Source organism: Mya arenaria, chromosome 4 (genome assembly GCF_026914265.1).
Source record: "Mya arenaria isolate MELC-2E11 chromosome 4, ASM2691426v1".
Lineage (NCBI taxonomy): Eukaryota > Metazoa > Mollusca > Bivalvia > Myida > Myidae > Mya > Mya arenaria.
The window spans coordinates 53,611,961-53,628,399 of record NC_069125.1 but is presented as its reverse complement, the minus strand read 5'-3'; the positions used below and the strand labels follow the sequence as shown (position 1 = coordinate 53,628,399).

The 16,439-nt window shown below is 34.9% G+C and overlaps 2 protein-coding genes across 3 annotated transcripts; both read right to left on the bottom strand.

The window, feature by feature from the left end:
* Positions 1-147: 147 nt before the first annotated feature.
* Positions 148-4,675, bottom strand: LOC128231748 (uncharacterized). Its single transcript, XM_052944920.1, has 4 exons — positions 4,507-4,675; positions 3,031-3,145; positions 1,342-1,616; positions 148-401 (listed from the first exon to the last, which is right to left on the bottom strand). Exons 1-4 carry the CDS (start codon positions 4,658-4,660, stop codon positions 325-327), a joined length of 621 nt encoding a protein of 206 aa, XP_052800880.1. The 5' UTR covers positions 4,661-4,675; the 3' UTR covers positions 148-324.
* A 7,266-nt stretch (positions 4,676-11,941) lies between these two features.
* Positions 11,942-16,155, bottom strand: LOC128232818 (SAM pointed domain-containing Ets transcription factor-like). 2 transcript variants are annotated; one of them, XM_052946566.1, is made up of 5 exons: positions 16,016-16,155; positions 15,089-15,640; positions 13,660-13,857; positions 13,305-13,451; positions 11,942-13,032 (listed from the first exon to the last, which is right to left on the bottom strand). In XM_052946566.1, the coding sequence occupies exons 2-5, from the start codon at positions 15,579-15,581 to the stop codon at positions 12,722-12,724; spliced, it is 1,149 nt and encodes a 382-aa protein (XP_052802526.1). In that variant the 5' UTR covers positions 15,582-15,640; positions 16,016-16,155; the 3' UTR covers positions 11,942-12,721. The 2 variants fall into 2 exon arrangements, with proteins under 2 accessions (XP_052802526.1, XP_052802525.1); XM_052946565.1 differs by having other exon boundaries at positions 15,956-16,131.
* Between the last annotated feature and the right edge of the window lie 284 nt (positions 16,156-16,439).

Here is a 16,439-nt window from a genome sequence, read left to right as displayed (position 1 = left end):
GAACAGTGTGATGTTCTAAATAATGCTTAACAAAAAATATCGTGTACTCTATGAAAATTAGAAGAATACATGTACACACTTGATCTCTCAGAGCATATTGATACTTAGCATATATATCTATATTGATACTTAGCATATATCTTTAAGTTAATATTCATTTGTTTATTGCATGATTTGCACATGTAGTGTCCCTTTAATATGCAGACTTCACAACGATATAAAGTGACTAGTGATAAATAAGTCCTTCTTGAGCATCATTGTATTTTATCGGAGCAAGTGTGATGTTATTGCTGTAATACAAGTCTTAAGTTCGTCCAGAATCGCTCAACAGTGTTGTAAAACCATGAAAGTAGTTATTATCAAAACGAGAGCGACCACACTTCCACATCTGGTGTGCGTGCCTGAAATTATCAAAGAATTATATATAAAAACACAAAATTTGAATATTTTCCAATTATGTCTCTCCCCATAAATGAAAAGACCTATTGATTTAGCTCGAGTTATCTGTCTGTCCGTTAGTCTCCCACAAATAGTGTCCGCTCCATAATTCTTGAACCGCGTTAAGGACTTTGAAATAACTCGCCACAAATGTTCACCAAATTGAGACGATGTGCAGAGCGCATATTACAGTCAGTTCGATTCAAGGTCACGCTAAGAGGTCGAAGGTCGTATGACTATAATTCGTGTCAACTCTATATATCCTTGACTTATTTTAAAATAACTCGCCACAAATGTTCACCATATTAAGACGATGTGCAAAACGCATGAAACAACCAGCTCGGTTCACGGTCAAGGTCACACTTAAAGGTCAAAGGGCATATGCCTATTATTTTACTACTGTTCGTGTCCCCCCATATGACTTGAACCCCTAGAATGAATCTTGAAAAAAAAACTCTCCACAAATCCCACCATACTAAGACGATGTGCAGTGCGCATGTAACAATCGCACGTGATCACGGTTAAGGTCATACATACAGATCAAAGGTCATATGAATTTAATATGACTATTATTTGCCACAAATGTTCACCATATTGAGACGATGTGCAGAACTCATGTTACAACCAGCTTTGTTCAAGGTCAAGGTCACATTGATGTCAATTGCTATATGACTTAAATTCGTGTCTGCACCATATCTCGTGAACCGCTTGAAGGATTTTGAAAATCAAATGTCGTGAAACTCTAAAAAAACAACTGTCAAGTTTCCGTTAATTCTGGTTGCAGTTAAATACAACTTTCTAAGCCCACATTGCATTGGGAGAGCTTTTGATAAGTGCGCAATACATGATTAATATTTTTTATGAAATAAAGGTTAAACAAACGTTTTCGTTGCCATGACTTACGTTCACTGCTATTCCGTGTACCATTATGCTGGAGAGATACACTCCTGTTCTTAGTTTCACCATCTTCACTGTAGACCGTTGGTTTCCCATTGACCTGAGCGTGCTGCCCCTTCGGGTCGCAAGCCCTCTGCGCTATCCGCTGGTATTCGAGATATTCAGTTTGGGGAATGAAGCAGCTCCAGGGAGCCGCCATAAGATGGACATGTGTGTTGATCGCTTCCTCCAGGCACATGGGAGCTACGTCCCGCACACACTTGTAAAATGTGCTGGCATTTCTGTAAAAAAAATCGGAGGCCACATTGTTGACTTTAGGATCTACCGTCGCAAAAATTCCTAACAAAGCGATTTTAGGATTATTCTAAATAATCGATGAGTTTTTGAAAAGATTATATTCAAAACCAATTCTAAAAGGAATTGAATATAATTTTTTTTAAATCTAATTAGTGTTATTGTTTTACAATAAAATATTGGCACTTTATTTAATTCACATTATAATAAATAGTTCATTGTTTACATGAATTGTGTTAATGTACGTATATGACATTCTTGCAACAACTTGTAATGGATACTACCAAATATGTAAATGTTGAAAATATATTGATTGAGTGTGGTTTTACTGAATATATATACATTATTTACAGTATGAAATTATTGTAATTTATAATCATCATATTAAACTGAGTTGTGTTTGTCGAAGAAATGTATGATAGTGATAGTGTGATTGTATGTTTTGTATGTTGCTTAATATGTAACTTAGTATATGTGTTTTTGTAATATTTTTTGTGTGAAGGCCATGCTGGAAATAAGTAGTATGTCTGTAATGATTGTACACTTAGTATGTAACCTTCGTTAAATAAAGTTGTTATAATTATTATTATTATTATTATTATTATTATTATTATTATTATTATTACACATAACTGGATTAAAAAGTGCTCCATTGTGACCGTATTTGTATCAGTAAATGATGTTGATAAAGCATTTCTCTGCATAATCTGAAACCTTCATTGCCACATAGGAATATAAAAAGTTATGACTGTTTGCACCCATCGATTTATTGGAAAACCGGAAATATTTGTGAGTGTTTTTTATTCAAAATAGGAGAAGTCTTCACAATTAATCACGTATTGTGGAACACTGGTGCAAGTACATGTAGTTAAAATGACTGACCCTGTCTATTCTACACTGCCCGTTTACAATATTTTTAACTGAATTGTATCCATTAATCGGATGTTAACCAGTAACATTGTATATGGCGTGACAGATAGTGTTGTTCCTGCAAGTTCATAGATAATGTGTCACCTGACTGTTAGTTCGAGTAACTATCGATTGTATAATGCGGTGTTGATTAGGTAGAACGATTAATTGCAGCATCGCCATGTACTTGTCTGTATTCTGTAGTCGTAGACAATGATGTACGATGTTTTAAGTAGCTTTTGATTTAATTTTCAACAGTAATATATTCCTAACATTCTTGTGGAATTATATTTAGTGCTATATATATACACTGGATGAACAATGGTACCCGCAAGCTTCGGTGACATGGAGCTATATATATACGCTGGGTGAACAATGGTACCCGCAAGCTTCGGTGACATGGAGCTATATATATACACTGGATGAACAATGGTACCCGCAAGCTTCGGTGACATGGAGCTATATATATATACACTGGATGAACAATGGTACCCGCAAGCTTCGGTGACATGGAGCTGGTCCTTTGACATGTTGATATTCTCCTCAAACTCTCCACATTCGGTCCAGTATGCCGCTTTCTCACATTTCACTGCGCATGCGGCCGATGCTGAAAGGGTGGAGAACATTTTGTCTAAAAGTAACGCAGTTTGTATGTTATATTATTACAACCTTCAAGAAAAAAATCACGTGGGGTATACATGAATTACAACACGAGCTATTTCATCTCCTGTAAACTCCTTAATGTGCCCCACAGATGCAAATCAAATAACGTACCAATAATACAACACAGAATCTGGAAGATAACAATTAAATGCATTCAAATAAGGTTAAAGGCTTAGAATTATATCATAACTGGGGTCCCAAAGTTCAAGAGAAATCCTGAAATTAGCATCGAGAACTTTAACTTCACTATTGTACAGTTGCAAAGAATGTATCCGAACATAAATGTTCGGACATTTACATTGAAATGAATATAAATGACGCAACGATTTTAAAAAGGGGTCTCAGCCCCTTAACCCTGCTTGTGGCATGAGTCCCTCATACTCAAACAGACCCTCGGCCTTTTTAAGGATTGACAATTGTCAGATATACATAGCAGGGCGCGGATGCATTATTATTAATATGAAATTGTTCATTTAATATATCTTTTAAAAAAACTTTAAAACAGTTGCATAGAAAAAATGAATTGCGCACATGGTGTATTTTATTAGTGAACTGAAATCAGTCGATTTTAAATAATTAATGGCAAACACGTTTGTTCAATTGAATAATTACTTTTGTTTCCCATAGGAAAGAGAGAAAACAACAGTATGTACATGTATGGAGTTGGCGCTATGTTCTTGTGATTTGTTGCATTTTCCGATAGATAGATTACTCAATGGCCGGACATAATTCATAATTCTGAACTTGGCAATATTACTCATTTTTTTCCATGAACAGACGATGTTTATTGATCAGTAGCATGCATTTATATATTTTCAACAATTTATCGCGATTGCTCTGGTGTTACTGCAAGTTTCAGAAAAAATACTGCGTCTTGTAGCTAAGTTTGGCCTTCAATTGATAAAATAGCATCTGTCTATTGGACAATGGAATCTCTTAATAACGTTTGATGATTTCTCTACATTCCGTTTCTCTAACCAAACTTACTAGTATTCGAACATGTCCCATAGTCGTTTCCTGCTACCTTCAAATCAACATAAAACAGAAAGAGCTTCAATTTTCTCGAGCATTTCTCATCTTCACATCTTCTATTGATTTTGAATCGTCATTTTAAAAAATATACGAAATATTGTTTTAAATGATTGCAATACTGCGACATACTTCCTTAATCTTTTACTGTCATTAAGAATATTCATTATTTATTTATAAATACCACCTACGTAATAACAAATAACTTATTTACTTAATATGAATCAGAAATCAATACTTATTTCAACTCCAAGTGTATGTAAAAGCTTGGTATACCTGCTGTCACTGTTAGAACTATCCCTAGGAGCACTGTAAGATCCTGCACGGCCGTCCTCCTGCCCATCTCCACATGCTGTGCCGCTCTCTTACTCAACAACACGCTAGACGCTACCATTCGCCTGCCTTGGGCATTGATTGATTTACTCTGCATCGCTTCAGTAGAAACTTGTCGCGAACGTAGACAAGAGACTGAATACATCTAAGCGCTGATAAGGGAAAACCTTTGGAACTTTCCTTTGCTTGCCTACCTAGCGAATGAGACGCAATTGAAACGAAATCATGACTCTTAATTAGTGTTATAGGCAGATTAAGGCTTGTTCGGATAGAATTAGTCATTACAATTTCCCTCAGCTGATATCTAACTGTCAAGTACACGTATTTGTAACAATATTAGTTATACGATCTACTATTGTTTTAATATAACGTGAAAGGGTCTTGTGAACAAATATGTGAATATTATATCAATTTCTTATACAAATGAACATTGTTTTTGCCTGGAAAGATCACCAACACCGTTGAAACAAAGAGCAAAAATGCGAACTGCAAAAAATTAATAAATAACATTTTTTTCGGTGTGTCATCGGTGATGTTTGTGTGTCATTTCTTCTTGTATATATGGTAATGCCAATTCTTGTTCTTGAACACCAGCAACGTTTTGTTTATCAGTCTAAATCATTAAAAAACCCACGAATTTTGTGAAAAAATACCAGGTGTAGTTTTCTGGCACCGAACTGACCAAACAAGAATATGTCACGCAAACAGAACACGCATTACTTAACTAAAAGAAGACGTTCTGGAAACCGGAACAAAATATGTTATAATATTATTACTTTTGATATTTTAATATTCTACCATTACTGACGGAAAGTACATATAAAATTATATAATTAAAAGTATAAATTGCATTGCCGCCAGTCGATTTTTTGCTCACGATCAACCGGAGTTTGTCACTATCATGGTTCATTGAGCATTTAGGTATTTACATTTTAGTAAAGAAAGTAAGGCTTAAGAGTGTAAACTTTTTTCTCATTTATTTTCAACATATATCATATTAACATAGTACATCGAGAACACACATATATAAACATCTTCATTTTCTACCATACACACACTCACAATCACGCACACACATACACAAAGTGATGTCCCTATTTGTGTTCAAAATTACTTTATTTATATGAGAAAAATAACAATGATGAGATATATACGTTGTTTAGGCTGAGAGTGTAAACTTGTTGTTGGTGGTAACTCCATTTCGAGGTAGAATAGTTATTGTAAAGATTCGGGTGGCCTCGAACACCCGTAAGTGCAGTAAGACATGGGTCGTAGGTAGTGCGTAGAATACCGCAACATATGCGTAACAGGTCTTACTAGAACCATTTTTAACCGACGTAGAAAACACGACGACCATCCACGATTAACCATGAATTGCCATGCCCGTCTAAACGGTTGATATACGGATATGCCTCATTGAGTTACGAATGCACTAAGATTGTCCTACGGTTTGGAAAAAATGTAGCTGCACCACGACAGTTTTAAACACTTTAAAACTGGCGTATTGGCTTGAAGATGTACAACGATTACCCACCACGAATCACCAGCTTGGATGTAGTAAGATGATGTACGAATGAATGCACGATTTATCAAGAATCACAACGAGATTCTAAAACGTGGATAACCGTGATAGTGAGAGTCAGCATCTTGTTCATACAGCCGTCTATGTAGGGCCATGTTTTCACATAATCATATTTGTTAAAGCCGTGTGAATAATAGGATCATATTAGTCACATTCTCAGACTAATATTTGTGTATTTCCGAAAAGGGGGTTAATTACCACGACAACCATCCTTTTCATAGGAAATGTGACTGCGTTCTGTGAACAATGAGATCCCATTTTCACAACTGTGACGAATTTGAGTCTATGTTCACAGGTATGAAGAATGTGATCTGGGTAAAATTTGGTCCTACACAGCTACATATATTATAATAAATATGAGATTATTATATAATGTTAATTTTCGATATTTCTTGTCAGTACTAAGGAGAACCAGATTGATGCTTAAATTTATTATAAAACTCATTATTGTCTTAGATCAGTTTCTTTGGAAACGAACACAATAGCATACGACTACGGTTAATACATCTCGCAATACATAACACAGCAATATGACATCAATGACCTGCATCGATCACAATTTTATTTGATCACCATTGTATTCGCAACTGTTATAAATAGGTTTCTGGTCTCCACATGTGCGACAAAAGCGCTAAGCTAGGCGTGTACTTCAAGGCAAAAGTAGTTTAAAATATTTAAATGTGCAAAAACAAAAGAGCATTTTTGAAGCTATTTTATCTCTAAAACCTTTTTACAACAGCCTAACATCTTTCAGGCTGTACATTACATTGCATTATCTAATATCGAACACAATAAGAAAGCTAACTACTGTGATACTTGATCCTTTCGCTTCAATAGGAGTTGTTCCCCTTTGGCTGCTTTGCATTTTGAAGTCTACCGCTTGTATTACATGTCAGTTAGTCATAGCGAAAGCAAACAAGTCTTAAAGCTGCACTCTCACAGATTTACCGTTTTTAACAAAAACAAAATATTTTTTTTTCTTGGAATGACCCTATTTTTATGTAAATATTTGCAAACCAATCATGTCAGACTGCTCACAAAAGATCAGACCGTAGATATTCATATTTCCGTTCGAAAATTAATGTTTTATGGCTAAAAGCGTTACTAACACAGGCATCTGGATCATTGTTTGTCACTTAAATGTTGTTTAAAACCATTTTGGGTACATACAATGAGATAAACAACACATCTGAAGATATTTAGTGTCTTTGATATACAAAAAAGAAACAAGGTATGTAACTCAAACTTACCCGATTTCACGGTAGAGTCCAGTTTTATGAAAATTTCTCAACCAACATAAAAACAATCCATTTTTAATTAAGTGACATGGAAAGAAGAGTCAATTACCTTTAAAATGGTGTGCGATATGTTGGTATAACTATATTGTCTTTAGACAAACAAGCATAATTCAATGTCCAATTCTCGTGTTTTTCTTTAGTCGGAAAGAGTACAGCAAATTCAAATCTTCAATTTTCCCCGTGTAAACAGTACTAAACACAGACCTATTGAAGTTATTTTATGCTTCAGTGTACAGATAAATTAATTCCATTCCATAATATCACGAAAACACTAACATCACAATGTTAGAAACAACTGTATCAGTCAGCCGTCTTGTTCCACTAGTTTCCATGCATTTTCGCATAAATCTCCTTGTTCCAGGACAAAAACTAAAAAAGTTGTCAAAACGGTAAGTCTGTGAGTGCCGCTTTAATACTGAAATATCTTGCATTTAAGAAATTGTACTATGTTCATGTTCTTCCGTTCAAAATCATAAAGATGCTTACGATCGCCAGTGTAACCGTTAGCATAATGTTGTCATAGGACGTTCAACACATTAAAGCTGCGCTTTCACAGATTGAACGCTTTGAGAACTTTTTTATTTTTTGTCTTGGAACTAGCCAATTTTTGCGAAAATTCATGAAAACCAGTTATATAAGACTGCTGACAAAAGATCAGATCGCAGATTTTTATATTTAAGTTCAAATACTAAAGTTTTATGCATTTTTCTAAAACCGTCAGGAACGGTTTAAGCCATAAAAAAACATTTATTTTCGAACGGAAATATGAAAATCTACGTTCTGATTTTTTGTCAGCAATCTAATATCATTGGTTTGCATATATTTACGCAAAAAGTTGTTCTTTCTGAGACAAAAAATAAAACAGTTGTTAAAATGGTATATCTGTGAGAGTGCAGCTTTAATGTGATCAAGTGTGTTTAACTGTCTTAATACAGAAATATCGTGCATTTAATTGTATTATGTACATGCTCTTCCGTTTAAGATCATAAAGATGCTTACGATCAACAGTGTAATTGTAAGACTTGAAAATTATTGTCAATGTTTGAAATAGCGAAGTTAAACACTTTAAAGTAAACAAATATGTTTGACTTTCTTAATACAGAAACATCGTGGATTGAGGAATTGTATAATCTACGTGTTCTCCCGTTTAAAATCATTAAGATGTCTACCATCACCAGTGTAAGCGTTAGAGCAGCCAAAGTAATACTCGTCTATGTTTGTCATAGCGTGATAGCGCATTTAAGCCTATGCATATAATATAATAATAATATAATACACGTAATAATACGTGTAAAATGATATGATATGCGCAAATGAACAAAAAAACAACACATCATGACATTATTGACAAAACACAGTTTTATTTAAAAATTAATCGTATAGTCAGCATAAAAGTGAATATAATGACTTTTATAGTATAAGTGATTCTTGAATTTAATGCCGTTTCACGGAAATTTCTATTACTTTGTTGCACAGTCTATAGTTTCCTTATGTCAAGTGTATTTCTTATATATAACAATGTATGATATAAAGAATGACGACAAACAACAATAGACTTATCTGCGTTTTTCTGGTATACACCAGTCTTTCAAAATGACTCGTTTATTAAAAGATTTAAAACTGGTTGTACGATCTTTTAAATGTACACATTATACGAATTAAATAATTAGTGCTCAGTTCATCGGCGCATATTTGTAATCAGAAAATGTTCACTAAAATGGCGCACCGGTCAGTAAACGTTCATTATTATATACTTTGATTTGAAAAAACTGAGAAACGCACATTTTTGTGCTGATTTTCATGACATACATTAATCATGCAATTTCAAATACTGCAGAAATAACAAGGACAATACAAGAACTATTTTTAAGGAATCTCGAGTTGGCCTGACCGTTTGACGTTACGTTTTTGTTTTCATATTCAGTTCTAATCAATACCATTGCTCCCTTAAAGATTGTTTAAAATTGTTTTAATTGCCAATGTTTAGAAAGAAGTATTTGGTGTGGTCATCTCTAAACCTGTCAACATCAGATACAGACACTTTGACGGACAACACATTATTTCGGTCTTAATAACAAAAAATATGTACAGAAAATAGCTATCTATATATTTGCACTGCGTATATGAAACTTTCTTTAAAGTAAAACATTATTTAGCGGTTAAGTTTACTTTATTTCCATATCTCATCACTGTTTGACAAATGCGCTGTAATGTTCTTTTAATCATTGATTGCTGACCAGTTCAATTTAAAAAAACAACAACACCTGTTTCCATGGTTATATGAATACAGAGACTGACCTGTATTTATTACAAAAGCTTATTTATTATTCAAATTGGACCAATTAGTTATTTCATTGATAGACCGTATTAATCACAGTACTTCCATTAGTGTTGTGGCATAACTCGTGTGCGTGCTGTAATGTACATTTGAGCGTATTTGTGATATGACCTATTTAACTATGATGTCTTCTTGGAATCACCGATAAACAACATTAACAATTATGACGTAAACGCACAGAAACATCCGTCCTTGAACAACATACTCAAATGTATGTTTAATCAGGTCATTACGAAATAGTTTACTGCCTGTACAGCACTGTATACATGGTACAGTGCTTGACTATCCTCATACTCATTATTTGATAGATCTTTTATATGCCGACAAGCATGGTTACATTTGTTCATAATTGCGCTGTTAACTGATTATGAGTAAACTAAATCTTTAGTTATAGTTCATTTCATCCAACATGTGACGTTTTTATACGAAACAAACTACAGTTTAATACTACAGTGCAGACGCTAAAGTTTTTTAACAGTTTATTCTTCAAATCAAATCAAATCAAATCAATATAAATATGCTTCGTTTAATCTATGAACAAAAAACATAAACAACATAATGTCATTACTAAAACATGAAAAGAGCATGAAGTATATTTTAAAAACATATGTATTGTATCATATATTACTAGCGTTTTCACGTTACATTTCTATGTTATATATTGAACTATAATGCTCAAATTTAGTTTAAAAAAGGGGGCGAGCCACATATATAAAACAGTTTTTATTGGGATTCTTCATTCAGTAGATTATTTTTTTACTGTTTTTTATGATAACTTACCCATAGTCTTGATATTAGAAGTGATGAGTATGTAGTTTTTTTCGCATCTTAATCATATTATAACAGAGGACGTTCTCCTTTAGTTGTTCCGAACATGGTCATTACTTATAAGCGGACGTTTTTTGATACCTAGGTCGTTCGCGTTGTGCAATACAACACAATCTACTCATACAAATAACGTCTGGTAAATAACCGAACTGATACAAGGAAAAGCATTTATTATCTGCCGACGGCACAACTTGCCTACCTGTGGTTTTGTACGTGAATTGTAGGGGAATACCCAAGCAGGTTTCAAGTCGTCCGATATAGAGCTCTATACGTAATTTGTACTTTTGTACACTGAAACTTTTAAGCCATTACTTATTCGTTTGTTTAAAAACTTGAAAGACTGAAAACTTGGGAAAATTATTAAATTATAGTCAACATTATCCTCGTATAGCAAGATTGTCTGTATGAACTATCTTCTTACATGCACATTAACAGACCCGACTCAATTAAAATATCGTAGAGTTATGCCATAAATTTAAAGTGAAATCATACCAGGGGCGGTTCTAGCAATTTACGTTAGAGGGTGCGTAACTTAGGGGCGCAACCCTTTCACATATGCCCCTACCTTTCTCCCATATTGAAATAATAAGGTGAACTTGGACGATGTTAGAGGGGCGCGCGCCGGGTGAGACCCCCCCCCCCCCTCTCATCCCGCTAATGCATACGACCGTTTACTTTTAACAAATAGCAAGGAACGTATGACATATGATAGTCCTAATCTGCGTCTTACATCAAAACATTACATTAAAATTGTCGTTTTGGTCTTCGACATGGTCTTCCACGCCAAAAAACTGTCCTGTATGTGTTCACGGATTGCAGGCCCAATGTCTCCAAATATCTTAACTTTAACAGGTTTAGATATCATATAGAACCCATTTCTTGGCTTCAACCCAAAACAAAGTTTACCATGATTATCATTGAAACAGTTTCCTTTAAAAGTCTCGAAACTCTTCAATGATAAAAACATGATTTAAACCAGAAAAAAATGACCTCAACTAGCTTTATCCTGTGTTAAGGGACTTAAATGTTTTAGAGAAATTGGAGTTTTAACCTGTAAATTTATTAAACTAAAGTCACTGAAGTATTAGGCGTACAATAGATCTGGTGTGGTGAAACACACATTTGATTGGTAAAATACAGGATGTATATTTATGATTGATATACAGTCATGATACTTTTTAACATAAGCGATATGTTGATCTTACAAATTTCTTCAACTGAAATGGCCTTAATAAACAATAATCATTGTCAACCATCCGGCATGTGTACATTTTCTACCAGTTATACAAGTTCAGTTATTAACCAAATACAAAATCAAGACAACGACGCATGTAATATGTAAAAATAGTTTTATTAGCGGTATAAATTAGCGTTATAAACTTTTAAAGTTCAATACAAAGCAAAACAGAATGAAGAGAATCTAAAAATTAAGAGCACACGCAATTTATATAACGTAGCACAGCATCTTTGGCAGCTTATTCATTTTGTAGGAAATATTGACCCCATAGAAATATAGTGAAAATAATATATTTCGTGTATGTATCGTTTTCATGCGTAGTGCACCGTCACTAAAACAATCTTATACGTAACAAACATATCCAGTATTTAACATTTGTAAAATAATACATGTTTTGTGTGTTCTTAGTCGCTGTTTTTCTTCAGTAAGAAATTAAATTCTTTATAATGATATACTATATGATAAAAGATGACTTGTAATTTGTTAAGAGTATCCAATGATGACGTGATACTCAAAACACTTACAAAACAATATGACCAATGTTCAGATATAAATCAATCTATAATAACAACTGCCCTATGCAAACCTGCATATTATACACTTCATTGCAACGCTGTCCTGGCCAATTAAGGTCAAACATACAGTACATTCCCAACTTTGGAAATCGATGTCACATTGAAAAACATGACAACTCGGATATGTGAAAAAATCACCATCATTACAATGGTGGAAATATCAACAATATTGACGACCGCCCCTCTATTTCTGTCGAAGAACTAGCTAGTCATTCCGCAAGACCAAGTCTTGCCTAACAAAATCACATGTTTAGGGCACATGTGGAAAAGAACACATTGGTTTGTGAATGCACGGTGTCTCTACTTGCAAAATTGGTAAACAAGTCGTTTGGAATGTTCGGTTTTCTTGATGATGCCCTTCTTGTAGTATTGTCTGATTGAGCGGCTGAGCTTATCATAGTTCATAGCAGGGCGATTCTTGCGTTTGCCCCACAGCTTGGCCACCCTGCTGGAATTCTCGATCTTAAATATGCCCCTGGACTGGTCCACCCAGCGGATACAGGCTGTGTAGCCGCCGTCCTCAAGAAGAAGTTTCAGGAACTGCCACAATTGGATGGTCTGCCGATGGTGGCTGAGGCGCTCCTCGGGTAGCCGGTCGAAGTCGAACGTGGCTGAAACAAAAGCAAAAGGTCAGATTTATGTACATAAAGTTTATTTAATAAACGATTCATACGCAAGTAAAGCATGTTCGGTATTGTTCAATGAGTTTAGTCTTGATGTTAAATCTGATCAAAGTAGCATGGCTGATTGCCCTCAACAATAACAATATGTGGATCATGAACCTGGAGGTTTACATATTTATATGAAAAATGTGTATTTAAAAGAACCTTGACCTTCATTAGCCTTCATATATCACCGCATTAAATTATTTAAATAGCCTCACCTGCCCTGGGACTCGCAGCCGTACACTCCTCGTCCCCATGGTTTGAGATTGGACTGTTGCATTCAGGGCTGGACGGCAACCTCGGGGACAGAGGGACTGGAATGTGTGTGACCTGGGGTGCATAGTTGTAGCTAGTGTGCTGCATAACTGCAAAACAAAGTGTTCCTGTTAAATCTTGTCCAAGGCATATCGCATTTTGAAAGTTTGATCTAAATTATAAGTAACTAGGGCATGTATTACCATTAGTATACTCGTACCTGTGGATGCCTTAGAGAACGACTATGATTTGATGTTAATTTAGTTATGTTGTGTTTTGCAAAAGCTCTCTACATAATGCACTATTGTCAAGACTCACCATTTAGCCAGATGTCTAGTTTGGCGGTTAGATGATCGGCGCAGCCAGGGGCTAGTTCGTGGAACTTGTCCTCTGATAGCTGACAGAGTTGTGCACCGAGCATGTAGAAGGTCTCGATGGAAGGCTGAGGAAGGCCAGCCTGCTGACACTGCCAGCTGATCCACTCCCGGACCTGCTCACAGCTCCATTGGCGTGGATCTGAAAAATGTTAAAGGTTACAGGCTAAGATGTGTTGTTCTTCTCAAATGGCGTTATTAAACATGTGGAGATCTCTTGTTTCGGGTCGGACACAGTCTCTATTAAATGATATGCTTATGCGATAGTATATATGACGTACATGGTTTATTTTACAGTATTTGTTTCGTGATGATAGCTGCTAGAAAAAAGGCTGATAGGTCGGTGGTTGTATTATATGTTAATCTTTCTCATTATGTTGTGGGCGTTTAATAAGTCACATGATCTCACATGATCTCACGAATTTGTATAAGATTAAGTCAATTATATGTGTTTTTACAAACAAGTATGGTGTTGATTTTGTCTGTTGGAATCAGATTACAAATGTGATCTTTTTAAAAGTTTAGCTTCTCAAAACTTTTGGCCTGCTTAAAACTAATTTTAATGAAGTATCGCTTTCTATTTTAACAATGATTTAAGAGATCGTCACGTTAAAACGGAATATAATTTAAAAAAGTTTATATGGCCATTTGAGCGACCTTCTATTCGAACTAGTATTTTAAAGTAACAGTTTAATTAAATTGTTTCATATAGATGTCAGATAAGTTTAGCCCAGCAACCTTTTATCGATTCGGGCTGGTTCATCCAGTCCATTGGTCTAATTGTGTTTTGATTTAAAATGTTGTTTGTCATGAATCACTAGATATAAACGTTATTAATATATTGTAAACAGGTCTTATCATTTGTACTTTAGGGTAGCCGCTTTCTAGTTATACTGTATTGATTGTCAGTACAATTCATGCAAATCAAATAGGTTTAAGATGAGATCAAAGTCGAGTCACTTAAGGAACAACATAGCAGTATGTACCTATTGGAGAAATCTCTTCAAAGCAATTTATTGTGAAAATTATCAAAATGTGGCTACTCTACCATAACACGCCAAAGGCAATTACTTAAACCCGAAAACAACATCATATCGAAAACAACGTAAAGTTGATTTATTATTATAAGTATATCATTTATAATAGTAAAGAAATAAAGTTGTTTAGCGATTTTAACTGAAACAGATGAGACGCAGTACGGGTTGACAAAATTTCCAGTCATTTTGCAAGAGTGAAATTTTACACGTACATGCATTTTTCATGATATTTCAAACCAAAATTAAGAGATGGCTTAAAATGTTAGATTTGCCTCCAATTGGACACAGCGTCCAGAAATGTATGTCACATACAAAATGGTTAGCAGATTAGCATACCTGGGCTTATTCGCAGAAATCTGCAGACATCTTCCACTTCTCGGTGGCACCAGTTCCACATTTTGTAGTGCAGGTCTTCTTTCGCGTCTGGCGTGAAGAAATCCGTCTCTTCTTGCAAGCTTGGGCTGCAGAACGATTCTTGTTTCACATGTACATGAGCTAAGTCTATATTGTTATTGTTGTTGTTGGTGGTGGTGTTGTTGTTGTTGTACACAGTCTCATGCTCTGGATTTCTAGTAACTTCCTCAAATTGATAAGGTCCATGAAAATATTGGTAAAGCTCAGAGTCACTCGAACAGCTACTAGAGTTGTGTGAATATTGGTCCAAGTTATACAGCTCTTGCGAATCCAGTTTCTGAAACTGATCGTTGAAGGAGCATACTTCAACAGGCACTGGTTTATTTAGGGCGATGTCGTCGCCATAGAACTCAGTAGAGGTAGAAGGTTCGGTTACGGAATCCTCGTGTATCATGCTGCTCAAGTCTGCCACCATCTGAGGTACTTCTTGCTCCTTTGCAATCAGGTACTTTTCAATAGCTTCCCAGTCATTCACTGCAAAATGAAATGCAATTTGTTGACATCTATCTATATAATTGAATGTTTCCATTTATCTGTACACATTTGAAATATTCCAATTCAGTACGAGAACATATACCATTATGTTGCAAGAAGTTTGAAACATCATTCAAAACGCTAGAAGTGTTCAACTAGACAAAAACATCAATAAGCTTTAACATTATTGAAACATATATGAATAAGATTGCATTCACAGAGTGATCAGAGAAGCGGATATAGATCAGATAAAGTCAGTTATTATTATATAGATACAGAAAACACAACAGCAAAAAAGCTAGTAAGCATGATTACCCATCGTGCAGGCAGAGTTCTGGTTAAAGGCAAGATTTATAATAACTTCGTTTTTCTCACCGTCTTAAACCAACTATTCGTTAACAATACTTTTAAATCAACAACGTTTTGCAACAAGTAATATTCCAAAATCTATGGAAAAGACAACTGGTCGGAACAGTAGTTATACTTGTAATGTAAACTTGACTATGCAATACTACGTTTAAATACTCGCTCCTATTTGATTTCATAGAAAGCCTTGCCTCAATGCAAACCCGCACTGCGATTGGTTAAGAAAACTGCCTACGTAAAGTGTTTATCTAGGTTAAGGCGGTGCATTTGTTTACAAGACGCGTTTCACACAGCTTTTGCTTTTTGTACTGATAGTACTATAGAATCTTATGTCTCGGCTTGGACTCGTTTATAGCATTGACTTTAAAGCATTTAAGTTGCATTTTGAAACTTTGGTAGAGTTATATTCGGTCATTTTGAGTTAATATGTCGA